Source organism: Mesoplodon bidens (genome assembly GCF_964165515.1).
Source record: "Mesoplodon bidens genome assembly, chromosome: 19".
NCBI classification, from domain to species: domain Eukaryota; kingdom Metazoa; phylum Chordata; class Mammalia; order Artiodactyla; family Ziphiidae; genus Mesoplodon; species Mesoplodon bidens.
In genome coordinates, this window is record NC_138179.1 from 5,822,322 (window position 1) to 5,848,249 (window position 25,928).

Genomic DNA, 25,928 nt, shown 5'->3' on the forward strand with positions numbered 1-25,928 from the left:
CACTGCGCCACCAGGGAAGCCCTAAGGTCTCTTTTAACTATAAGATTATATGATTTTATTATGTGCCTTTTAACCCATTACTAGCTTTTTCTCTATCTTACCCATCAAACAAGTATAAACTCTCCCTCCTGAGTCTCACAGCACTTTGTGAGTGCCTCTTTATGACACTACACATTCTTCAATATAAACACAAAGTCCATTCTCTCAATTAGATTTAAGCTCCTGCAGGGCAGGCACTTCCATCACTTATCTTAGTATCCTCAACCCCAAACACAACGCAGGCAAGCACTTCGTAAGTACTTGTTAAATGCACAGTGATTTAATAATGTAAATATACTAAAATTACACTGGGCTTTGGTTTCCAGACACTTCATAGCAATTATGACTTGATGATTATTCATCTCCATAGTACTAAACGATATACATTGATGGTCTCCCTATTAAGAAACAATCATTTAAGACATTTTTTAAAGGACATAAAATGTAAAATTAAAATAAGATAAAGAAAATGGTTTTTACAATACACCCTACATATACTAAATGTATGTAAAAAGAGATACAACTTACCCTGATACAGCTGAAACAACAAAGCTTGGAGCAATGAGGACACAGGCGTGCATCCCGCAGTTTCTCCATACAAATGAAACATCGGAAAACCTCAGCAATGCTCTGAAAATAATAAAGGATATAAGGCTCACCAGATTACGCTACTGAATCATGAGTAAAAAGCATGCTTGCAATAATTCACCTGACAATTACATTTATTTTGGGTTGATAACATCCCAGTTTTAACTATATTCCATATCAGGACTTGGTTAGTCAAGGTCCAGGGTACCTCAGAACATCTCCTGGGAAAAAATGCTTCCTTTTTTCTGAGCTTCACAGTGGTTGTAGTCTAAGAAAAGAATATGGAATGCAAACATAGACGTGCACAAATATTTTCACGGAAACATCAATTATAATGGCAAGAATCTGCCCATAGCCCAAATGTCAAAATATTAAGGAGTTAACATAGACTATGATAGTCACAGAAATATTTTTGAATTGTTTAATGATCAACAAAAACCCTTATGATGTGTAACAGTAAGGGAAAAAAAGGCAAACTATGACTGTATGAACACTATGAACTTGTGACTTTTTCCGCAATTTCCCCAAGGGGGATGGATTGCTTTTATAATTTAAGTATAAAAAGATACATTAATGGCAGCATACTTTGATCAAGAGAGAAACAATGTAATTCAGAATCCAGAAATCTGAATTTCTGCTCTGAATTTCTGCCATGCTGCTGCAACCAACTAGCTACTTATTTGAGCCTGAAATTCTGTCCGTATGGAGAATTTTGGTGGTAGCTCTATGAAGGCTTTGGGAAGAAAAAAATACGTAAACAGAAGAAGCAGTATTAGCTTTGCCAGCCTCAGATGAATCCATTTAGGAAGTATCTGACAAGAAAACAGATAAAATTAAATGTAGGTTACTATATATTTTAAGTTTATTTTTACAGTACTCACATTTATTTTTACTCCATTCCAGAGGAATTAAACTCTTCTAAAACGAAGGTAAGGTTACAAAACTTTTATAATACTTTTACATGAGGAATTAAGGAGAAAATTACTCATGAGTCTAACCATGACTCTGCAGGACCAGAAAGAATCTGTGAGATGCAGACGCTGGGGGATGGGGGGTACGGCGGGGGACAATACGACCATTGGATGAACTAGTTTCAAGTGGAGTGCCCAGGTAATATAGTTGTTCCTTATCAAGGATTTAGTATTTTAGTAATTGCAAGGTTCAAGTCTTGACAATTATTATACAATTATGTCCAATAAGCAATCTTTTTTAAGTTCCTAGCCTTAACGTAAATACCCCAAACGTTTGAAATCATCGTTTACAAGAGTCATATATAAAAAGAATAGGTTGCTCTGGAAAACTACAGTCAAACAGGATAGTAAGATTATATCCTCATTCAATCTAAGAAGGGCAGATGTCTACAAAATGTACCGCTGGGAGGGAATGATTATCCATTCGGAGGGAGATTTGGATCCACGCAAAAACTCTTAAGAACTGGTGGCGGCGAGTCGCAGCGCACGTCCGTCTAAAGAATCTGCAGCTCTGCTCTGAACAGGCTGTAGTTTGCAGAAACCCTGTGGGGATGAGTACCGGTGCCAAGACATCCTGGAAACGCCAGGATACGCACCACCTGACTGCGGGAACGGTCAGAGCACAGGGTAGCCGGAGGGCTGCAGAACGAGCACGGCGTCCTCTGCGCTGGGCCAGCCCCCTCCACAAAGGCAGCGGCCGGGTGGGGGGACTAGGGCAAGGCGCCCTACGAGAGGGTGGACTAGGGCAAAGCGCCTCGAATAAAGAACGCTCAGCGGGGGGCGAGGGAGACTAAGCACCACCCTCCTCAAGCCCCCTCACCTCCACGCTCTGTTCATCCATTGCCTCCGGCTCTCGGCGGGGCGCTCGGCGACCCGCGGAGTCCGTGGTCTGACCTGTTAGGCGCCGGCCTGAGGTCACCAAGTCAAATTGCCGCGGAGAACAGCCGGGCGCCTACATCAGAGGTCTCCGACCACCGCCCCACCTGCGCGCCCCATCGCTTCGGGTTCGGCGCCAGTTACCCCCACTTCGCCATTTTTATCCGCGCGCCAGCCCTAGGGCGCAGTGGGAGGGTGAGCGGTAGCCACAAGCTTCTTCCCTCCCGGCTGAGCGGCCCGCCAGCGACCAAGCAGGAGCCTTTCCCACGTGACGCGGGCGCGCGCCTATCAAACCGCAGCTCAGCCCCGCGGCGCTGGTCTTCCGCGAAGAAGTTGCCGCAGGGAACTCGCGAACACCAACGGTAACCAGGGTAGCGGAAGGTGCTGTGTGAGAAAAGGCGCGGCCCGCGTGCACGCATGCGCGCAGGCCGCAGCGCTAAGGGAGCGGACCAGTGGCGGGCGTCTAGTTCCCGCGGTGCAGGGGAGCACACGAGATTTGGCCGCTGGCTGCTGCAGGGTTGCGTGCCTTCGGCCCGAGTTAGCGCAGGAGGAGGAGGGCGCGGCGCTTGACCGCGCCCCGTCTCCCTCAGGGGAGGGGCGGCGCTCCACCCGTCTCAAACTTTTGCGCGCCAAAGGCTGGAGCCACCTGGAGGGTTTGTGGGAAATGCAGACTCCGGAGCCACACCCCTAGGTATTCGGACTCCGTGATTGTAGGGTGGGGCTCCACGAAATCGTTTTCAACAAATTCTCTCGGTGATTTGGCTGCAGGTGGCTTGTGGCCCTCACCTTGAGAAACTGTGGTGCAGATGATTCGTGGCTAGTGCTTCTTTCTCGGGGAGCAAGCCCAGATTCTCAGGTTTTTAAGACTTCCGCCCCACGTACGGAAGCAAAGCTCCAGATTGTGAAGCCTAGAGTGGTAATTTCAGAGTCGGGAGTGGGAGGACGGGACCACGGACGGTTTAGACGTCAGACCTACACCCAACCACACTCGCCCTGCATTGCTTGGGGCTTGAGGTGAGCTATCGCCATGAGACTGTGCAAAGTGCAAGAGTATCAGCTGTATTCAGCTTTCCCATATTGGCGTCTGCTTTCTGCAGTTTTCTAGCGTAAGAAATGTTTAAAGATTGCAGAAATCGAAGGTGTGAGGCAAAGGACGTACATCAAATTCTTAATTTGAGTTTAATTTTTCCTTTCCAGGTTATTGCAAACAACTGTTACACTTAACCGAAACTGAATGCACCTGAAGAGAATCAACAATTATCTAGGAAGAATTTCTTAAATATCAAAGCATTTGGACTTTCTTATAAGTAGTGGGCATAACAATTTTTTTAAACTACATGAGCCATGTACAAAGATATAATTTAGGAATAATTGTGCCTGAAAAAATTCTTTTAGCAAAATTATTTATGGTCTTGGAACTACATAGAGGGGACAGTTGCACATCTTTTATACTAAAATGCCCTCAGTTGTACATTTTAATAATGGTAAATGGTTAATTTTATGGTATGTGAATTTTACCCCAATTTAAAAAGTTACTTGTGAAACACGGTACTATACTACTTGGGAAACACGGTACTATACTACTTGGGATTCAAAGGGTAATGAGAAGTGGTCTTTGCTACCCAGCATAGCAGAAAGCAAATAGGTAAAATTACAATGTATGATAAATATTAAAATAGGTTCTTGTACTAATAGATATATTTGCCCAAAAGCCCCAAAATGTTTAAAGATTTATTGCAATAGTTCATAACAGTGGAAAATTAGAAAACCCGTACAACTAATTAGGGGGTCATTGCTTGCAAGCACTAAGTCAGATTCTGGCTAACTTAAGCAAAAAAGGAATTTAGTTGGCAGGATGCTAAACTGCTGTGTGTCGTTGAGAAACCTGTCATGTGCTCTATTAGAATTCCTTAAGGAAAGGCTGACCTTGCAGTCCTCCTTTACCCACCCTCCAAATCTCCCAACTTGTGTATTATACAGCTTAAACACCTATAAAAGAGGAACTGGTAAAAATTATGGTAAATTCATATATACAGCTGTTCAAAAGAATGATATGAAGATACCCAAAATATATTTAAGATAAAAAAAGGGGGCCTCCCTGGTGGCGCAGTGGTTGAGAGTCCGCCTGCCGATGCAGGGGATACGGGTTCGTGCCCCGGTCTGGGAGGATCCCATATGCCGCGGAGCGGCTGGGCCCGTGAGCCATGGCCTCTGGGCCTGCGCGTCTGGAGCCTGTGCTCCGCAACGGGAGAGGCCACAACAGTGAGAGGCCCGCATACCGCAAAAAGAAAAAAAAAAAAAAAAAAAAAAAAAAGGGTGCAGCTGCAGTACAGTATATGGTATCAGCCTATTTTTGTTTAAAATGTTTTTTAATTTGTATACATGTAGAAACATCTGAAAAAGTTGCAGTTATTTGGGAGAATAAGCATACTTATATTTTTTAATTTCTTAAAATTAAAGTTGTATTTAAAATACAACCTAATTAAAATTAATTTGTATCACAACTTAAGACATAAAAACACTAGTAGTCACATAGGAGAAAACAATTATCCAGATGAGAAATAAAAAAGGTCTAAATTAGGTAGTAAGAGTGAAGGTAAAGTGAAGGTTGGATACAACAAACATTTCAAAGAATTATACATTTCAAAGAATTATAGATTTTATTAACTAAGAAGATAAAGGGATGCAAACTTTAATTCCAGCTAACAGAATAGTTGCTGTTAACAAAATAAGAAAATCAGTTAAGTATTCTGGACATGTTCAACTTGAATATTCAGGTAGAGATTTTTATTGGAAATTTGGATCTAGATCTAGTGAAATAAGTTATACTTGGGAATCATTCCCCAAAAGGGCAATAAATGAATATATACACAAGAGCAATTTTAAGAGGGATGAGGGGAAGAACCAACATTTAGAAGGTAACTTGTGAAGGAAGTCATAGAGGAAAAACAGTACAATCTAGTGTTTTTTTTCTGATTGAAAGCAAAACCCTTTAACACCAGTAACTTGTTCAGACCATTTTTCAATCCCACCATCACCATCACATCACAGAGCCATACCATGACAGGAACTGCCTCAATATTAACTGCCTGAGTACTGAAGAAAAAAAATATCTGTTACTAAGGTGTGACTTATTTATCTGTAATTTAAAAGGGGGGGGCGGTTACTTTCTGTTCTCCAGATATTCAGAAGAGACAAGACAACTTTAACTGAAGCTACTCTTCCAACCCTGTCTGTCAGCTATTATGTTTGTTAATAACAGAAAAAATTCTTTTAACATTAAAGTATAATTCTATAACCTGTAAAACTAACATTTGATACACTTTTCCTAATCTTTCAATGCCTTGTTTTTATGACATATATAGAAATATTTATTGAAGGATTACTAAATATCAAACCCTAATAGTTTACCATCTTTTTGTGCTTCCAGCCATCCTGACACACACAAGTCAAGTGGTTTGCTTAGGGTCGTACAGCTAGAATTTAAAACCTGTGTTTACATATCCGGTATGAGCCCAAAGCCCAATCTTGACGACAAAGCTACAATATCTGCTTCTCCTCTTACCTATTTAGCATAGCTTTAGCATTTCCCAGAACATTAATACCAGTAATAATTTACTGGTAACTTGACCTTCTGTTGTATAGATATACCATGATTTACTTTCATATTTACTTGCCATTAGTTTTTTCTTTTTTTTAATAAATAGGGAAGTTGACGCGCGCGCGCGCACACAAAACAAACTGGCAAGTAGCGGTTGCCAGTGATCCTCTCATTTCAGTTTCTTAGCTTTCATATACAGTGGAATGAACAATTACAGTAATATAGACCAGAGGAGAACAAAGGTAGTATTGAAGTATAACAGGGACAATCTAAAACCGCGTTTGAAAGCAGAGCTCATGCTGTTCAACATTAGCAGGAAGAGGGAATAGGACAAAGATAAACGTGAGGCTGTCACAGAAAAGCCAGCTTATTACTAAGTTAGGTTTTATGGCAGACTGTTAAGTCACACATTAGCAGTCTCACCAATAATGTGACCACATCTGCAATCAGAATTTTCAATAATAAAATTATATACATATGTATAACATAATACAAATTTTTTTTCTATCCTTTCATTTCCAAAGCATGTTCATTCACATTTGACTGACTGATAGTAAATAATTTTCTTTTACAATAGGCCAGGACATCCGTGTTATCCTGATTATACAAAAACAGATACAAAATGGTGTTGAGACTTACTTGCCTGAAATTACAAGACTAAGTGTATATGCATATATATTTGTAAATCTCTTTATTTCCATTCCATCCCTTTGGCTGAACATTATGTGTACAATATCTGCCCTTCTTGTATTCCCCTCTCTCGTGGAAGGCATCACTATCCAGTAACCCAAGCCAAATCTCCTTTGTCATCCCCCCACCAACAGTCATCAAATGCTAACAGGACAGCTTCCTAAATCTCTCTGGAATTGATCTCTTCCCCATTAGAGTTCCCTTTTGCAAGTCCATTTCTTCATCATAAGTCTGACATGTGAGCTCTTAATTGCTCTGCCGCAGTTTTCTCTTCTTCAGTCAGTGGTAACAGCTACAAAACAAATGACAAAATCTTTATTTCAAAAACCCTTAAAACAACAAGGTCCTACTGTATACCACAGGGAACTATATTCAATATCCTGTGATAAACCACAATGGAAAAGAATAGGAAAAAGAATGTATGTATGTATATAACTGAATCACTATGCCGAAGAGCAGAAATTAACACATTGTAAATCAACTATACTTCAATAATTTTTTTAATTAAAAAAATCTTTAAACACTGCTAAATTAATTTCTGCTTTGTTACACCAATAATTGTTTCCATAAGTTCATACTATGTATGTAATCACAAATTTAGGAAGGCAAGGAAAAAATACATATTGGCTATCTATATACAAGCTACTTTGATGTTTGAGTTTCCAAAGAACTTGCAATTAAAGTGAAGAAACAAGACCAAGAAATCAAACAATTTAAGGACAGTAATTTAACAGAACCAAGGAAGTCACATTTGAACAGCATATTCTAAAAGTACTTTGAAAAAGAAGTGGACACAAAAATAGTCTGGAAGTTTCTTCAGAAGTAGAGATTTGGGTTAAATTTTGAAGGATAATTAAGATGCTTTTATCTTCAAGTAATAGAGACACATTTGAAAATGGATAAATAAGAAAATGTATTATCATTGCACAATAATACAGAAGAAGGGCAGGTTTCAAGGCTGGTTTATGCTCAACAATGTAAGGACTCAGTTTTTTCCATCTAACAGCTCTGATATCCTTGATGGTGGCTGTATCCTCAAGCTGACAGGAACGTGGCTCTAGCGGTGCTAGGTATCACATCTGTACACAATGTTTAGAAGAAGTAAAGCTTTCTCTTCCCAGGGGTCTCTCAGCGGTGGGGAAACTCTTCCTAATTTCCTACTTTCAGACTTTCCCTCCTCATATGTCATTTGGGTTACAAACCTATTCCTGAACCAATGTCAGTTAAAGGAAAATCCATTCCCCTTGCAAATCAGGCACGCCCCTGAAGCTGAGGATAGCAGCAACTTTACCTCAGGCCTGAGTCTGAGGAATGGCACACATCTCAAGAGAGTCAGTAATCTTTTAGGCAGGAAGAGAGAACAGATGCTGAGAAAACAGCCAGCAAACAGAATTCACAAAAGCAGGTAGGAGCAGCAAAAGCAAAGGGAAGGGGACTTCCCTGGTGGCGCAGTGGTTAAAAATCTGCCTGCCAATTCAGGGGACACGGGTTCAAGCCCTGGTCTGGGAAGATTTTCACATGCCGCAGAACAACTAAGCCCATGCGCCACAACTACTGAGCCTGCGCCTAAAGCCCACGAGCCACAACTACTGAAGCCCACCCTCTGCAACAAGAGAAGCCACTGCAATGAGAAGTCTGCACACCGCAACGAAGAGTAGCCCCTGCTCACCGCAACTAGAGAAAGCCCACGCTCAGCAACGAAGACCCAACGCAGCCAAAAATAAATAAGTAAATACATTTATATATTAAAAAACAAAGAAGAGAAGCTGAAGGCAAGTTTTATGGGGCTTTCACAGAGCACCAACAAACAGGCTAGCTGAAACATAGGGTTAATGAGGAAATAATAGGAGGTAGGGCCTGAAGAATCACTCAAATAGTTACAAATCTGCTTAACTATATAGGTCATCTCTAGAGAGACTGCCAAATCTGGAACACCTCATACCTACAGAATCAGAATCTCTAGGGCAATGCTGTCCAATAGAACTTGCTGCGATGCTGGAAATATTCTGTATCTGCACTGTCCAATCAGTAGATGAAGGACTGAATTTTTAATTTTATTTAATTACTTTTAATTTTAATTTATATAGCCACATGAGGCCATTGGATACCCCACCTGGTTTCGTTTATCAAGCCAACATTTGCCCAAAATGTCCACATGGATAAAATGAAAAACAATCATAGGCCTTACTGCAGCCCAAATAGTAAGAGAATTTCCCTCTTCTGTCTCAAAAACAGGAAATGGCATTATTCTGGCAAGACTTTGTTCTCCATGAATCCATGTTTCTCATTGTGATCTCTGAAATTCAAGAGAATTCAGACCATCTGTTTATAAAATAAAACTTCAAAGAGGTTTTCCAGGAGTTAACTAGTCTAAAATGTGTAGAAATTTTTCTTCTTTAATACAAATGTTTCAGAGTGTCGACGGAATACTATACATTCTATCTTTAATGCCTTTTTAATTTCCTATTTATTGCTATACTTTTGCCATTTTCTATTTGGAACAAGTTTAGTCCTTTTTTTTTTCTTTTGATGGTCACCTTTACAATTAACTATATTTAAACCTCAGTGTCTTCACAGCAACTAAAAAGATCAGGAAATTAGTATGTACTCCCTTCCTTCCACCTCCTTTTCTGTGCTTCCTATTTATTTTTTACTATTACCAATTCAAGTTTTTTTTAAGTATTATCAATTCAAATATACATTTTCTATCCTTCCAAATGAAAAACCACTCAACTTGATAAAAATCATAGCAAGATAATAACTGAACCGTTTTACTTTGTTTGCTTTCTGTTGTTTATGAACAAAGGACCATTTGCCCTAAGTAGAGATCCCTTCCTTGTTCTTCATGTTTCCAAAATAATTTTAAAAGCCCTTTTGGTTATTTTAGAAGTTTTCAGAATCCTCAGCTCAATCTAGCCTTTGGCTTTCTTAACTATTCTCACAGTTCTGACCGTATGTCTAATATACCTCTTTTTATACTTGAAATTCCTTTACACATCCTTTACACTCTGGGCTCATAGAACTATTTTTGGTTATATAACTCTGTATAGATGCCATTCCCTTTTCTTCCACATTTTGATCATAAAAATTTTCTCTTAACTTTCTCCTACTATCTCATGTTTAAACTAGTGTGTACAAGACCCACTATATCCAACATTTCCCAACTTGGCTATCATTGATTCTAAAATATGATCTCCTTTTTCAAGGTTTATAACCTGCCTTTCAGTCATTTCTCCTTATTTGTCATCATCTGATCCAAAGTGAAAACCCTTAGCTTCCTACCTTTCATATAATTATTCCTCATTTCAGATACTTCTTTTAACTAAATGAAGACTTTTATAGATATTTAAATGATTTGACATCCCCTATCACTATCATAACTACTTTTCTGTACCACTTTTTTAATCTCAGAAATATGCCATCTATTTATTGTATCTAATGGAGACAATTTTTAGTAAATATTCAAAAAGTCATTTTTCTCTTTCATTTTTCTCTTTACTCACCCAAATTTATTGTGCTTCAATAAATTCATGGATTTCTATACATATATGTTGATATATACATCCAGAACTACTCTTAGTCTCTCTTCAAGATTTGTTTCCTTAGAACAAGTTTATGTGCTTCTGTTGTCAGGTTCTGATCACATGTACAATGAAGAATATGTGACTTGATTTTATTTATAAAGGTTATTACATCTTTTTTGCATTTTATTTATTAGCAGGTGACGCCACCCATACTGTTTAAATTCCTGCTCCCTATTCCCTCTGTGCCCTTTTTAATTGCCCTCCCCTCTTCCACTATTCATTTCTCCATGACATAACACATACATTTAAGGTGTCATTTTACGATTTTTACCCAGGCACTGTTCTCTTTTCCTCCATTGGTAACATAAAGAATTCTTGATCAATTTAACCTGGGTAATCAACCTTTGAGATCTACTCTTGCTACAAGCCTATAATTCAAGTAGCTTAAGCCATAATTTAGTTCAGACTTGGCAAATAAATACCATGTATACTGCCCCTAGCAGCATGCCACAGCAGATAGCTTTTCTGCCATGCCCAGACACAGCTCCTTAATACAGCATTCTAAGCAGCAGTTATTACCAGTTATTACCAGTTAACCAATTGGAGTTAGCACCAGAAATTAAAACCTATTGGACATCTTTTGTCCAGATAATTAAATTCAACTCTATGATTCCATCTACATTAGGCTATCTTTTCTTTCAAAAGCCCTGACCTTTGCATTGTAAATGAAAATGCGACCAAACTCTTCAATTGGCTGTTCAAGATCTTAGTGCCTAGGTCAGCAGTTCATATTCTTTTTCCTACTCCAACATATCTAAAGAGTTTTACACATCAGTGATAGAGGATTACACTCAATGAGATTCTTACAGTAAATGAGAAGGGGGTGCAGAATGGAGGAAGAGGATGAAGGTCAGGCTTACTCAAGCCCACCAACCCAACTGAAGAAAAGGAGAACTAAAAAAAAGTCACTGGGCTTCCCTGGTGGCGCAGTGGTTGAGAGTCCGCCTGCCGATGCAGGGGACACGGGTTCGTGCCCCGATCCGGGAAGATCCCACATGCCGCGGAGAGGCTAGGCCCGTGAGCCATGGCCACTGAGCCTGCGCGTCCGGAGCCTGTGCTCCGCAACGGGAGAGGCCACAACAGTGAGAGGCCCGCATACCGCAAAAAAAAAAAAAAAAAAAAGTCACTGGTATAGATGCTTTCTAGATTTCTCAGTCTCACTACTTCTTACAGGAACCAGCAGAACTGGTAGATTTAATAAGTATTAGGAAGATTTCTCTTCTGCCATGGCTACATAATCCAAGACAGCATACCTCTTCATTAACCATGTCAAGTCCACCTGCTCCTTTTAAAATAAAAGGAGGAAGACTTCCCTGGTGGTGCAGTGGTTAAGAATCCACCTGCCAATGCAGGGGACACAGGTTCGATCCCTGGTCCGGGAAGATCCCACATACTGCGGAGCAACTAAGCCCACGTGCCATAACTACTGAAGCCCAGGTGCCTAGAGCCCGTGCTCCGCAACAAGAGAAGCCACTGCAATAAGAAGCCTGCACACCGCAACGAAGAGTAGCCTCGCTCGCCGCAACTAGAGAAAGCCCCCGCACGGCAAAGAAGACCCAACAGAGCCAAAAATAAATTAAATTTATAAAATAAAGAAGATGAGAGCTATTATACTTCAGGGAACCAGGAAAATCTCATTTCTATCAACAGTTCCAAATGCTGAATTTCAAAATGAGAGTTACTGGGGATTTATCTTTCAAAGAGAAATTCAGAATTAAAATTCTACAAATCCAATTGGTCAATTGAAAGCATTACCTTCAGGTCTGTTTGCTTTTGTAGTTCTTGTATCAAGGTCATAGTCTTATTGAAAGTAGCACAAATGCGGCTCTTAGTCTCTTTATGCTCGACAGCAATTGGTTTAAAGCGTGCGTGCAAAGTTTGATATCGAGACTTTATTGCTGACAATTCCTTTAAGAGTGTAACAGGATTTTTCTACATCAAGAAAAAAATGAATATATATTAAACCTGGAAAGGAAAAATTAAGCTTCTTTTAAGAATTAAAATATATACAGCACATTCTACCATCCATTTAATAGAACACTATTTAATTATGCAACTATGGGGCAGAGGATGGGAGGAAGGAAAAAAGAGAGAAGTATAAGACCTACATCCTATTCTCAAGGAATTTAAAGGCTAGGCACAGAAATAACCCCTCCCCTGCACATACACACACACACACAACAGCAATATTAAACTGCAAATAAGGTCACATTAGATACGTAATATTTGATGTACAGCTCACAATAATTAATTACACTATACTTCTAAAATACAATTCTAAATGTTATTATACGGAAGGTGATTTAAGAAACTATTTTGATTTGTTGAATAAGACAACTTGAAACCACTTATGATGAAATTCTTTTTTAATTAATTTATTTATTTTTGGCTGCATTGGGTCTTCGTTGCTGCACACATGCTTTCTCTAGTTGCGGAGAGCGGGGCTACTCTTCGTTGCCGTGAGCGGGTTTCTCATTGCGTGGCTTCTCTTGTTGCAGAGCACGGGCTCTAGGCGCGCTGGTTCCGTAGTTGTAGCTCACAGGTCTCTAGAGTGCAGGCTCAGTATTTGTGGCGCACGGGCTTATTTGCTCCGTGGCATGTGGGATCTTCCCGGACCAGGGCTCGAACCCATGTCCCCTGCATTGGCAGGCAGATTCTTAACTACTGCGCCACCAGGGAAGTCCTGAAATTCTTAAATACACTGTCATGGGGCTAAAGTATGTACGAGCACCAATTCACTGACCTCACTATACAAAATGCATGCCAACTCAAGCAACTATATTTATAAATTACATTAGTTTTTCAAATTCATTTTGGAATATAAACCACTATTCCATAAAAGACATTTCAACCAGGTGTTTTCTGCCACTTGGTTATTCTTTTCATTCCCTGGTGGTTTCTTAGCAAACCCTCCAATACTAGCTATTCCAAACTTTCTCCACTCCCTCCAGTTCCCATCCACCCCTTCTTGGCAAAAGACCTCACCCCAACTACTTTACTGAGAAGATTAGGAGTTTCTACTCCTGCCTTTTCACTGAAAATGAAAACACTATGGACATTCTGATCCTTACTTAGCCCCTAACACTACCACTAATTTTTTTTAAATAAATTTGTTTATTTATTTTTGGCTGCATTCAGTCTTCTTTGCTGCACGCGAGCTCTCTCTAGTTGCAGCAAGTGGGGGCTACTCTTGGTTGCGGTGCGCAGGCTTCTCATTGCCATGGCTTCTCTTGTTGCGAGGCATGGGCTGTAGGGGCACAGGCTTCAGTAGTTGCAGCACACAGGCTCAGTAGTTGTGGCTCTCAGGCTCTAGAGCGCAGGCTTAGTAATTGTGGCGCATGCGCCTAGTTGCTCCGCAGCGTGTGGGATCTTTCCAGACAAGGGCTTGAACCTGTGTCCCCTGCACTGGCAGGCAGATTCTCAACCACTGTGCCACCAGGGAAGTCCCACTACCACTATTATTGTTGTGCCCTCCCCATATCCTCCAGACCTTAAATTTCCTATATTTCAATAAGCTTTTCATACCTCCCTCTATACAGACCTCAAATATATAGAGATTTTTCCCTATACTGAGGGGAAAATTAACTCTTCTTTTGACTCTGTTGCTATTCAAAACCAGTTTCATTTTTCTTACTCTATTTGCCACCAACCTTCTAGGTCCTATAATAATACACGTCCTAGGCCTTTTAATAATAAATGGCCCTGGGACTTCCCTGGTGGCACAGTGGTTAAGAATCTGCCTGCCAATGCAGGGGACATGGGTTCAAGCCCTTGTCTGGGAAGATCCCACATGCCACGGAGCAACTAAGCCCGCATGCCATAACTACTGAGCCTGTGCTCTAGAACCCGCGAGCCACAACTACCGAGCCTGTGTGCTACAACTACTGAAGCCCGTGCCCCTAGAGCCCGTGCCTCGCAACAAGAGAAGCCACAGCAATGAGAAGCCTGCACACCGCAACCAAGAGTAGCCCCCGCTCACCGCAACTAGAGAAAGCTTTGCGCACAGCAACGAAGACCCAAAGCAGTCATAAATAAATAAATAATAATAATAATAGAAGACCCCATAGACCAGAGTCCTTTGCCAAATTATTTTAAACAATCAAAAAGTCAGACTTGCTCTATAATTTTGATATCCCTCTTTTTGCCTCTCCTTATTTCTTTCCTATTCTAATCTTCTTAAAATGAACTCTTGATTTTCATAAAACTATACTATCTTGGGTATCTTCCCACTCTTCAAGTATCTCCTTCGTGGACCCTACCTCATGGCTATAGTCAAAGGCTCAGTTCATGGCCTCTACTCGCCTCTTCTTTGGAGATTGATAAAAGATGATTCTAACAGGAACGAAAAAAAACAGAAAATCTAACTTAAAGACTGTTAAAATAACTCTGCAGAGAGTGACCAAGACCTACGGCATGAAGAGTAGAACAGGAAAAGGACAAAAGAGACACCATAAAAAAGTTAAAACTTATAGTATGTTTGATATGGGCAAAGAAATGATAGATGACACCAAACGTATAGTCTGGCAAACAGTGTATATTAAGATGCCTTTTGGGATATCTACTCAGTAAACACCCCAATGACACTGAGACCTGTATCTTAACCCTTCATTTCTCATAATGTATCTAGATATTCTAAGAGATTGCCAGTAGAAAAACTGGAAAATACAGTCCAAAAAATATCCTAAAAAGGAGGGGGGAAATAGACAAAAATGAAAACTGCAAGGAAAGATAAGAAAAATAGAGGATAGATTCAGGAAGTCCAATATTTCAGTCATGGGAAAGGCCACAAAAGAGGATTTCTTGTCTTATGAATATATAGGTAAGAAAAGTGATACGACTTTAGATTCACGTGTTTCATATTTAAAGAGCCCCACCAAGTGACAGCACGGTTACTGAGAAGACCTATATCATAATCATAAAATAATTATAAAACTTCACAGCATACGTAAAATATTCTTACAGTTCCAAGACAGATAGGTGTGATGCAGGAGTTGGGGGCGGGGTGGGGGGGGATGGAAGGTATAAAATAAGAAGGAAGACACATACAACGGATCAGGAATTAGAATGGCATCTATTTCTCAACAAGAACACTGGAAGCTAGGAAACCACAAAACAATGATTTTAAAATTAAGAGAAAACAATCTCTAATCTAGAATTCCATACTCAACCAAACCATCCATCAACTAAAGGATTAAATAAGGGTTAAATGAATATTTTCAAACATCTGACATCTCAAAGAGTGAAATATATGATCCAAACTAAAGGGAGTAAAACAAAGGGAATTACCAAAATTATGGTAAAGAAGTTCCCAGCCATGCAGGAAGCCTGTAGAGCCAAAGGTTAGATTGGAGCAGGAGGACAGACAGCACACAAGGGATGTGGAAGAAAATGAAACTTAGGGATCAGGTGATGTGTCTGACAATGTTGACAGGAGTTTAACAGTTCTGGTAGAAAAGTCTGAGGCTGAATTAATGATAAATGCATAGAAAAACTAAGAAAAATAAAGGGGGAAAAAAGAAAACAATTATTAGCTCCAGAAAAACAAGTTGTGTAAGAAAGGAAAAGCAAACATAGTATATTGCATGACTTGGATAAAAGCAATATTTGCAGAGCCATAATTACTGTGATCTGAATGTGTCCCTGCAAAATTCATTTTTTGAAACCTAACCCCCAAGGTGATGGAATTAAGATGTGGGATCTTTGAGAGGTGATTATGTTATGAGGGTACAGCCATCACGAATGAGATTAGTGCTCCGATAGAAGAGGCTTAGAGAGGTCTTCCCCTTCTGCCGCGTAAGGATACAACCAAAAGTCTGCAACCCAAAAGAAGACCCCATCTTGACCATGCTGGCACCTTGATCTAGCACTTCCAGCCTCCAGAACTGTGAAAATAACTTTCTGTTATTTAAAAAGTACCCATGGGGGCTTCCCTGGTGGTGCAGTGGTTGAGAGTGCGCCTGCCGATGCAGGGGACATGGGTTCGTGTCCCGGTCCGGGAAGATCCCACATGCCGCGGAGCGGCTGGGCCCGTGAGCCATGGCCGCTGAGCCTGCGCGTCCGGAGCCTGTGCTCCGCAACGGGAGAGGCCACAACAGTGAGAGGCCCACATACCGAAAAAAATAAAAAAATAAATAAAAAGTACCCATGGGCCTCCCTGGTGGCGCAGTGGTTGAGAGTCCGCCTGCCGATGCAGGGGACATGGGTTCGTGCCCCGGTCCGGGAAGATCCCACATGCCGCGGAGCGGCTGGGCCCGTGAGCCATGGCCGCTGAGCCTGCGCGTCCGGAGCCTGTGCTCCGCAACGGGAGAGGCCACAACAGTGAGAGGCCCACATACCGAAAAAAATAAAAAATAAAAAAAAATAAAAAGTACCCATGGGCCTCCCTGGTGGCGCAGTGGTTGAGAGTCTGCCTGCCGATGCAGGGGACACGGGTTCGTGCCCCGGTCCGGGAAGATCCCACATGCCGCGGAGCGGCTGGGCCCGTGAGCCATGGCCGCTGAGCCTGCGCGTCCGGAGCCTGTGCTCCGCAACGGGAGAGGCCACAACAGTGAGAGGCCCGCGTACCGCAAAAAAAAAAAAAAAAAAAAAAAAAGGAATGAAATTCTGACACAGGCTACACCATGGATGAACACTGAGGACATTAGTCTATGTGAAATAACCCAGTCACAAAAGGACAAATATTGTATGTGTCCACTTCTATGAGGTACCTAGAGTAGTAAAGTTTATAGAGACAGAAGGTAGAATGGTGGTTGCCAGGGGTTGGGGAGAAGGAGAAATGGGGAGTTATTGTTTAATGGATGCAGTTTCAATTTGGAAAGATGAAAAAGTTCTGGAGATGGATGGTGGTGATAGCTTCACAATGATGTAAATGTACTTAATACCACGGAACTGTATACTTAAAAATGGTGAATTTTATCTTGTATATTTTACCACAACTTAAAAAAAATAAAAAACTAATAATGTAAAATGTACAACTGTTTTAGAAAACAATTTAGCAGTTCTTCTAAATATTAAACATAGGGTTACCATGTGGCCAGGAATTCCACTCTTAGGTATATACCCAAGAGAAATGAAAGCAAATAAATGTCTACACAAAAACTTGTGCATGAATGTTTATGGTAATATTATCATAATAGCCAAAAGGAGGAAACAACCAAACTGTCTATTAACTGAGTGAATAAATAAGAAAATGTGGTGCAGCCATACAATGAAATATTACTCAGCTGTAAAAAGGAATGAAGTACTGATTCATGTTACAACCTGGATGAACCTTTAAAACATGCTAAGTGATATCCAGAAAAGATGAAAACTCTAATTTGAAAAGATACATGCACCCCAATGTTCATAGCAGCACTATTTACAACAGCCAAGACGTGGAAGCAACCTAAATGTCCATGAACAGATGAATGGATAAGGAAGATGTGGTATATAATGGAGAAAAGACATTCTCTTCAGCAAGTGGTGTTGGGAAAGCTGGACATCCGCATGTAAATCAATGAAGTTAGAACACACCCTCATACCATACAACAAAAATAAACTCAAAATGGCTTAAAGACTTAATATAAGACATGACACCATAAAACTCCTAGAAGAGAACACAGGCAAAACATTCTCTGACATAAATTGTACCAATGTTTTCTTAGGTCAGTCTCCCAAGACAATAGAAATAGAAGCAAAAATAAACAAATGGTACCTAATCAGACTTATAAGCTTTTTTCAGCAAAAGAAACCATAAACAAAACGAAAAGACAACCTACGGAATGGCAGAAAATATTTACAAACAATGGGACCAACAAGGGCTTAATTTCCAAAATGTACAAATAGCTCATACAACTCAATATCAAACAAACAAACAACCCAATCAAAAAATGGGCAGAAGACCTAAACAGACATTTCTCCAAAGAAGACATACAGATGGCCAACGGGCACAGGAAAGGATGCTCCGCATCACTAATTATTAGAGAAATGCAAATCAAAACCACAACGAGGTATCACCCCACAATGGTCAGAATGGCCATCATTAAAAAGTCTACAAATAATAAATGCTGGAGAGGGTGTGGGAAAAAGGGAACACTCCTATAAACTGTTGGTGGGAATGTAAACTGGTGCAGCCACTATGGAGAACAGTATGGAAGCTCCTCAAAAAACTAAAAATAGAGTTACCATATGATCCAGCAATCCCATTCTTAGACATATATCTGGAGAAAACTCTAATTCAAAAAGATACATGGGGCTTCCCTGGTGGCGCAGTAGTTGAGAATCTGCCTGCTAATGCAGGGCACACGGGTTCGAGCCCTGGTCTGGGAGGATCCCACATGCCGCGGAGCAACTAGGCCCGTGAGCCACAACTACTGAGCCTGCGCGTCTGGAGCCTGTGCTCCACAACGAGAGAGGCCGCGATAGTGAGAGGCCCACACACCGTGATGAAGACTGGCCCCCCCTTGCCACAACTGGAGAAAGTGCTCGCACAGAAACGAAGACACAATACAGCAAAAATAAATTAATTAATTCATAAACTCCTACCCTCAACATCTTCTTTAAAAAAAAAAAAAAGATACATGGACCCCAATGTTCATAGCAGGACTATTTACAATAGCCACGACATGAAAGCAAGCTAAATGTCCATCGACAGATGAATGGATAAAGAAGATGTGGTATATGTATACAATGGAATACTACTCATCCATAAAACAGAATGAAATAATGCCATTTGCAGCAACATGGATGGATCTAGAGATTATCATACTAAGTGAAGTCAGAAAGAGAAAGACATATCATATGATATCAGTTATATGTAGAATCTAAAAAAAATGATACAAATGAACTTATTTACAAGACAGAAACAGACTCACAGTCATGGGAAATAAACTTATGGTTACCAAAGGGGAAGAAGCGGGGGAGGGATAAATTGGAAATTTGGGATTAACGGATATATACTACTGTATATAAAACAGATAAACAACAAGGACCTACTGTATAGCACAGGGAACTATACTCAATATCTTGTAATAACCTATAATGGAAAAGAATCTGAAAAAGAATATATATATATATGTGTGTATGTATAACTGAATCACCTTGCTGTACACCTGAAACACTGTAAATCAACTATATGTCAATTAAACAAAAAAACATGCTAAGTGAAAGAAACCAGACATAAAAAGCCACCTATTGTATGATTCCATTTATATGAAATGTTCAGACAGCAAATCTGTAGAGTTTACAGAGACAGAAAGTGGATTAGTAGTTGTTGGGAGCTGGCCAGGGGCAGGAGAAGTGGTTGTTAATGGGGAGAAACAGCTAATGGGTATGGGTTTCTTTTTGAGGTGATGAAAATATTCAAATATTTATTGTGATGATGGCTGTACAATATACTAAATTACTAAAAATTCCAATGAACTAAATATACTAAAAACCACTGAACTGTATACTTTAAAAGAGTGAATTTCATGGTATATGAATTAGAGGTCAATAAAGCTGTTTTTAAAAAAAAAAGTTGTAGAAGAGAAAAACAACTGGAAGTGTAACTAAAATGAGAGATGGAAGGGTGGAAGAAAAGAGGAAGCCCCACATGAAATGTTTTCCACATGGTACTCGAAAGATACTGACTCAGACGAGTGCTTTGGCCAGTCAATTAGGTGGTACCACTGCACCAGAATTGGTTGGCTGTTCTTCAGTAAAAGAGAAAAGAGGAAAAGACAAAGAAAAAGTCAAGTCAGTTAAGGAGGTAGAACAGTTAAAACTGTACTCCCATAGAATCCTGGCATTCCATTATTTCATGTAAAGCAGTAAAAACTGAACACTCACAATGCTTTCCCAATTTTATATAAAATGCTATTTTAATTTGCACTTCCACTCAATTCCCCCCAAATTTTAATTGTATAAATTTTTTGAGAAACAGTAAAATACGATATTTCTTGTCTGCTAGCAAATGCTATAAAAGATAAACATTAATGATTTAAGTGGTAAAGTAATGTTTAAAAATTGTCTGCTTTATCTCTATAGAGATAGGCGTGTATACATGTAGTTATAAGTTATGGCATTTAAACATAATATTATGTTTAAACCTAAACTTAGAAATAACGAAGTACATAATTTTATGCAAAAATCACAGTTCATATAACGAATTTAATAGTATATCATCATCTTCCTCAGAGAATATCATCACTGCTAGGATTCCTCCCCTCTTATTTAACCACTGCCCTAGAGGTATCTATATTCTCTCAGAATTTCAGAGGCTTCCATAGTGGTTTACACCTCTGGACTCAATAATTCTTATTTATGGGTTAAAAAAAAAAAGAGGTGCCACAAATTTCCTTGACTATGGGTATAATCTCTCCAATATTCTGTGACCAAGTTTCCAACACAGAAAAGATTCTATAAATTTAATAATGTAATTGTTATAATCTACTACTATTAGAAATACTATCAGAAAATCTTTTAATAAAATATTCTGTTAAAAAGACATTTCTTTTTCAGATTACCTTGCCTGCTGAATCAGGATAATTAGTCTTGATTTCATATTCCAGCCTGTACTGAATGTAATCCAGATCAGAGTCAGCCTTCTGGAACTAAAGATCAGCAGAAATAATTATTTCATGAACCAAAAGACGTATTACTAAACATGATACTGTAACTATTCTTTTTTCTTTATATTTTCACATATTTTAATATGATATACACTGATTTTTAAAATATGGAAATAGAAAAGTATACAAAACCTCCATCATCTAGAACACTGGTCCCCAACCTTTTTGACACCAGGGACCGGTTTTGTGGAAGATGATTTTTCCACGGAATGGGGGGGTGGGCGGGGGTGGGGATAGGGGATGGTTCAGGCTGTAATGCAAGGGATCTGCAGATGAAGCTTCGCTTGCCCACCGCGCACCTCCTACTGTGCTCACCTACTGTGCAGCCTGGTTTCTAACAGGGGGCTGGGGACCCCTGATCTAGAATACCCACGCTCTATTAAGAACTAGCAATGGCTTCAAGAATTCCCTAAGGTTACTAACACTCTCATCAAATAAGCAGTTTTTCTACCTCTGGTAGGATATGTGGTTTCAAATTAAAACACTGAACAAACTTATTTTCAGGGATACTCCAGCTGTTAACATAATTTGCAACCCCATTAACCAAAGAACTACAAATATGTGCCACACAGACCAAACTTGGAAGGCTTAAAGAATCATAAATTACACCAAAAAAAGCTACATTAATACAGGAGTAGCAGTCTGAATAACTCCAATTTATTTAACCTGGGTCCTAGCGTGGGACCTTGATCTGCAGTAAACTTCTAAGAGAGAAAAAAGCAGAAAACTGCCATAGGCTGTAAAATACGTGTGCGTACATAGAGAAAAGTTGGGAAGGATATATATCAGGGTGTTAAAAGTGGTTTATTTCTGAATGTGATATAATCTACAAATTATTCTTAATTTGGGGGAATTCTACATCTTTTACAAGATCTTAAAGCATGTACTGCCTTGAATTTGTCAGGGAAACAACCACCATCCTTTGAGTTTACTGTGAAAGGCAAAACATGATTTCCTCAGGGAAGGTCTCCTGTTCGTAGCCCACAGCTGAGGAGACTTTCAGACCTTTCTGTCAACTTAAGCTCTGGACTAAAGACTGCTTCTTGAAAATTTGGAGCCTTAATGGAAAAAGTATAAACCAACAAAAACTGTTAAAAGTAGTTCTCAGATCGAATGAGCAGCAGTATACAGATATTTTTATTATATAAAAAGTAAACCAAGGGGCTTCCCTGGTGGCGCAGTGGTTGAGAGTCCGCCTGCCGATGCAGGGGACACGGGTTCGTGCCCCGGTCCGGGAAGATCCCACATGCCGCGGAGCAGCTGGGCCCGTGAGCCATGGCCGCTGAGCCTGCGCGTCCGGAGCCTGTGCCCCGCAACGGGAGAGGCCACAGCAGTGAGAGGCCCGCGTACCGCAAAAAAAAAAAGTAAACCAAGGATTCTACTTTGGAAGGTCGAGTGAGGAAGAAAAAATGGTTCTCAGAAGTCAAAATGCTTCTGAAGTCAGAAGCTGTCAGTATTGAACAGAATTTCAGAAAGAGATAAACTAAAGCTTCCACCACTAATAATTTATCTCATCATTGGCCTAAATTTGATTGGAAAACTTTGCAATTAATAAAATTCTATCTTTATAACCAAAAACTTCTAGAGTAGAAATTGAAGAAAAGAGTCAGTCTTTGTTTTTAAAAATTTTCCAAGAATCAGTATCTGATTTGCATCTCTAACAGCAAGGAGTTGCTATGAGCCAGAAAAACAAATCTAGAAGTTCTCTATTTAAAAAGTGTTTATAATGTTTTCCAAAATGGAGGCATTTCATTTGTCATATATACTTGTTCTATTAGCTGCCATGATTAAATCTATCAATAATTAGACTTCTTTAAGCATATTAGTAATTACTATATATGTATGTGTGTATATATAAAGAAATTCCTGTTGGCATAATTCCCACATTAAAATATGCTCAAGAATTATCTTTACCTTTATATAAAAAAGTACACTAACCTGTATGACATGTGGAGGGAAAGCAGGGGGAGGGGATGGGATAGAACAAATCAAATTAAGCAAAGGCTCTACACATTGAAGACCTGATTTGTTTTAATTTTTGAAGTAGACCACAAGTCTGTAGCTTTAAGTATAATTCAAGGCCTTGTATAACATGCTAAAGCGTAATTTTAAATAAAAGTTTTTAAAACTTATTAAGTTACCACAAAATTCTTACGAGTATGGGATTTGTTGCTCCAGGGTTACCTTAAAATAGAATCTCTATTCTAGGAGCCCTTGTTTATGGAACAGATATTCTTAAGCCTATATGTTTTTGTTTTTTTAAATTTATTTATTTATTTTTGGCTGTGCTGGGTCTTCGTTGCTGTGTGTGGGCTTTCTCTAGCTGCGGTGAGCGGGGTCTACTCTTCGTTGCGGTGCGCGGGCGTCTCATTGCGGTGGCTTCTCTTGTTTTGGAGCACTGGCTCTAGGCGCAGCAGGCTTCAGTAGCTGTGGCACACGGGCTTAGTTGCTCCGCGGCATGTGGGATCTTCCAGGACCAGGGTTGGAACCCATGTCCCCTGCATTGGCAGGTGGATTCTTAACCACTGTGCCACCAGGGAAGTCCCAAGCCTATGTTTTTTAACTTGGTATTTTAGTTCTGCTTAAATTTATCTAGTATAATCCCACAGTCCATTTAACAATGTCTTCTCTTCAAGAGAGTGGTTTCAGCTATGGCTTCACGTAATACCTGGGGGTCCACAATGTACTAAAATCACCAAATAGTACCAAAAAGAAGTGGTTCCTTCCCTTAAGTAATTTATATTTTAATAAGATACCAGGGGCTTCCCTGGTGGTCCAGTGGTTAACACTCTGCGCTTCCAGTGCAGGGGGCCCATGTTCAATCCCTGGTCAGGGAACTAGATCCCACATTGCACAACTAAAAGATCCCACATGCCACAACTAAAATCCCGCGTTCTGCACCTGAGACCCAGCACAGCCAAACAAACAAACAAATAAATAAAAGACACCAAAGAGTGGGCTTCCAATCAATGGCATGATGGAGCCGGCTAAATTTTTAGGAATTTTTGCAAGCCAATTGTTAAACACAGGCATCACTAAAAATTAAATTATTAAACTTACAACTAAATAAATTATTAAAAACAAATATATACAGAAACTTCCTAGTTATTTTACTATATTTTACTCTTATCTATGCTCTTGAGGTCTATCATATCTATACAGTAGAAATATATCACATGCTACTATTGCATGTCTTTCCAACTCCATTTTCAGTGACATCATGCTGATAGCTTAAAGTCAGCTAGGGTGGAAATATATACACCAGGGAAATTGGTAAATGCTAAAATTCAGGACTTCCCACTTTCCCACCACAGCTACACTTATATGTATACCACTGCTTTCAAAAGGTTTTTAAAACAATTTCCATCCCCCCTTTAAGTAATATACCCACACTTCTATTTGGAAAATATTTCAGAGAACAAATAGAATTTTAAACAGATTTTAAAAGACAGGGGGTACAGGGAATAGAGAGTTATTGTTTAACATGTGGAGTTTCTGTTTGGAAAGATGAAGTTCTGGAGATGGATGGTGGTGATGGTTGCACAATGATGAGAACGTACTTAATACTGCTGAGTTCTTTACATTTTAAATGCCTAAAATGGTAAATTTTGTGTGTATTTAACCACAATTTAAAAACTTTTTTAAAAGAGGAAAAACAGTTTGAGAGTAGAATGTTATCCTCCTTGAAGAACTGCACAGAACATTTTGTGATAAAACCTAGGGGAAGTATTTACTTATTAGCAAAGTCAGTGGGCTGTGGATTAAGCAGGGGACAAAAAAGGAAAAAGGGTGCCAATGCAATGTTGAGAAAGAGAAAAACAATGAAGACTCTCTGATCTGAACCCCTCATTTTATAAATGAAGAAATAGTCTAAGTGACTTCCCTCTAGTTCTATTTTCATTACTCTGTTTTTATGTAGTTAGATCAAAGTTATACATGACATTAAATCCAATAAGAATCACATAGATGGGGGAAAAATGTAAAGACTTTACCTAATATTAGATTTAAAGTTTTTTTAAGTTTTAAATCTAATATCTCTGCAGTTAGTCCATTAAAAAATTCTCTCTGAATATAACCTGGTAGTATGGTACAGAAGAAAAGAAAATAAGAGGATTAAGATATGTGGCGGAAGTTCTAGTCCTGGTCTCACTAACCAGCTATGTGGCCTCCAGTATCTTCCCTCTCTCTGAGTCTCTCCTATTAAATGAGAGAGATGGAAATCTAATCCCTTTCAACACTAAACTTCTATTATTTCATTATACCACAAATAAACCAAAGTTTAATTTGTCAAAATGTTAAAATTAAGGAAAATGTTTCTTTTTTCTAATATATAAAAATTGGGGGCTTCCCTGGTGGTGCAGTGGTTAAGAATACGCCTGCCAATGCAGGGGACACGGGTTTGAGCCCTGGTCTGGGAAGATCTCACATGCCTCAGAGCAACTAAGCCCGTGCACCACAACTACTGAGCCTGCGCTCTAGAGCCCGTGAGCCACAACTACTGAAGCCCGCGTGCCACAACTACTGAAGCCCGCTTGCCTAGAGCTCACGCTCTGCAACAAGGGAAGCCACCGCAGTGAGAAGCCTGTGCACCGCAACAAAGAGTAGCCACCGCTGGCCGCAGGTAGAGAAAGCCCGCGCGCAGCAACGAAGACCCAACGCAGCCAAAAATAAATTAAAAAAAAAAAAAAATGTGACCTTTGAGTTCCAGATTTTAATGTATGTATTGAAAAGTAGCTTCTACTATTTGTTTTCCTTCTAAACAAAGATGACTGTTGCTTCAGTTTCAGCTGCATCATTTCTGCAACCTGCCCATTGTTCTTCCCAAACACCAAAACCCTATAAGCAATATTGCACTACTCAGAACTATTTACACAGCAGAGACAATATCGATAGGGTTCTAGGATCTGGTGACAAACAGGAAAATTTTTAGTTACACGGTAGGAAATTTACTGACCAATTATGACAGTCTCCAAAACTCATTAGTGTCTGA

At 39.7% G+C, this 25,928-nt stretch overlaps 2 protein-coding genes across 8 annotated transcripts in view; both read right to left on the bottom strand.

Moving 5' to 3' along the window:
- The window catches only part of TRIM37 (tripartite motif containing 37), a 139,133-nt gene extending 136,240 nt beyond the window's left edge, over positions 1 to 2,893 (bottom strand). For 3 of the 7 annotated variants that reach the window (XM_081218680.1, XM_081218677.1, XM_081218681.1), the window contains exons 1-2: positions 2,419 to 2,892; positions 568 to 669 (exon numbers count right to left, since the gene is read on the bottom strand). In XM_081218680.1, coding sequence (XP_081074806.1) covers positions 568 to 669; positions 2,419 to 2,439 — 123 coding nt within the window. In that variant the 5' untranslated portion in view covers positions 2,440 to 2,892. Of the gene's footprint in view, positions 1 to 567; positions 670 to 2,418 lie in introns of all 7 variants that reach the window. The other 4 variants (XM_081218679.1, XM_081218682.1, XM_081218678.1 and 1 more) reach the window with 3 other exon arrangements.
- Positions 2,894 to 5,115: 2,222 nt separating this feature from the next.
- The window catches only part of SKA2 (spindle and kinetochore associated complex subunit 2), a 30,564-nt gene continuing 9,751 nt past the window's right edge, over positions 5,116 to 25,928 (bottom strand). The window contains exons 2-4 of the mRNA XM_081219842.1: positions 20,834 to 20,920; positions 12,105 to 12,281; positions 5,116 to 7,057 (exon numbers count right to left, since the gene is read on the bottom strand). Coding sequence (XP_081075968.1) covers positions 6,989 to 7,057; positions 12,105 to 12,281; positions 20,834 to 20,920 — 333 coding nt within the window. The 3' untranslated portion in view covers positions 5,116 to 6,988. The remainder of the gene's footprint in view (positions 7,058 to 12,104; positions 12,282 to 20,833; positions 20,921 to 25,928) is intronic.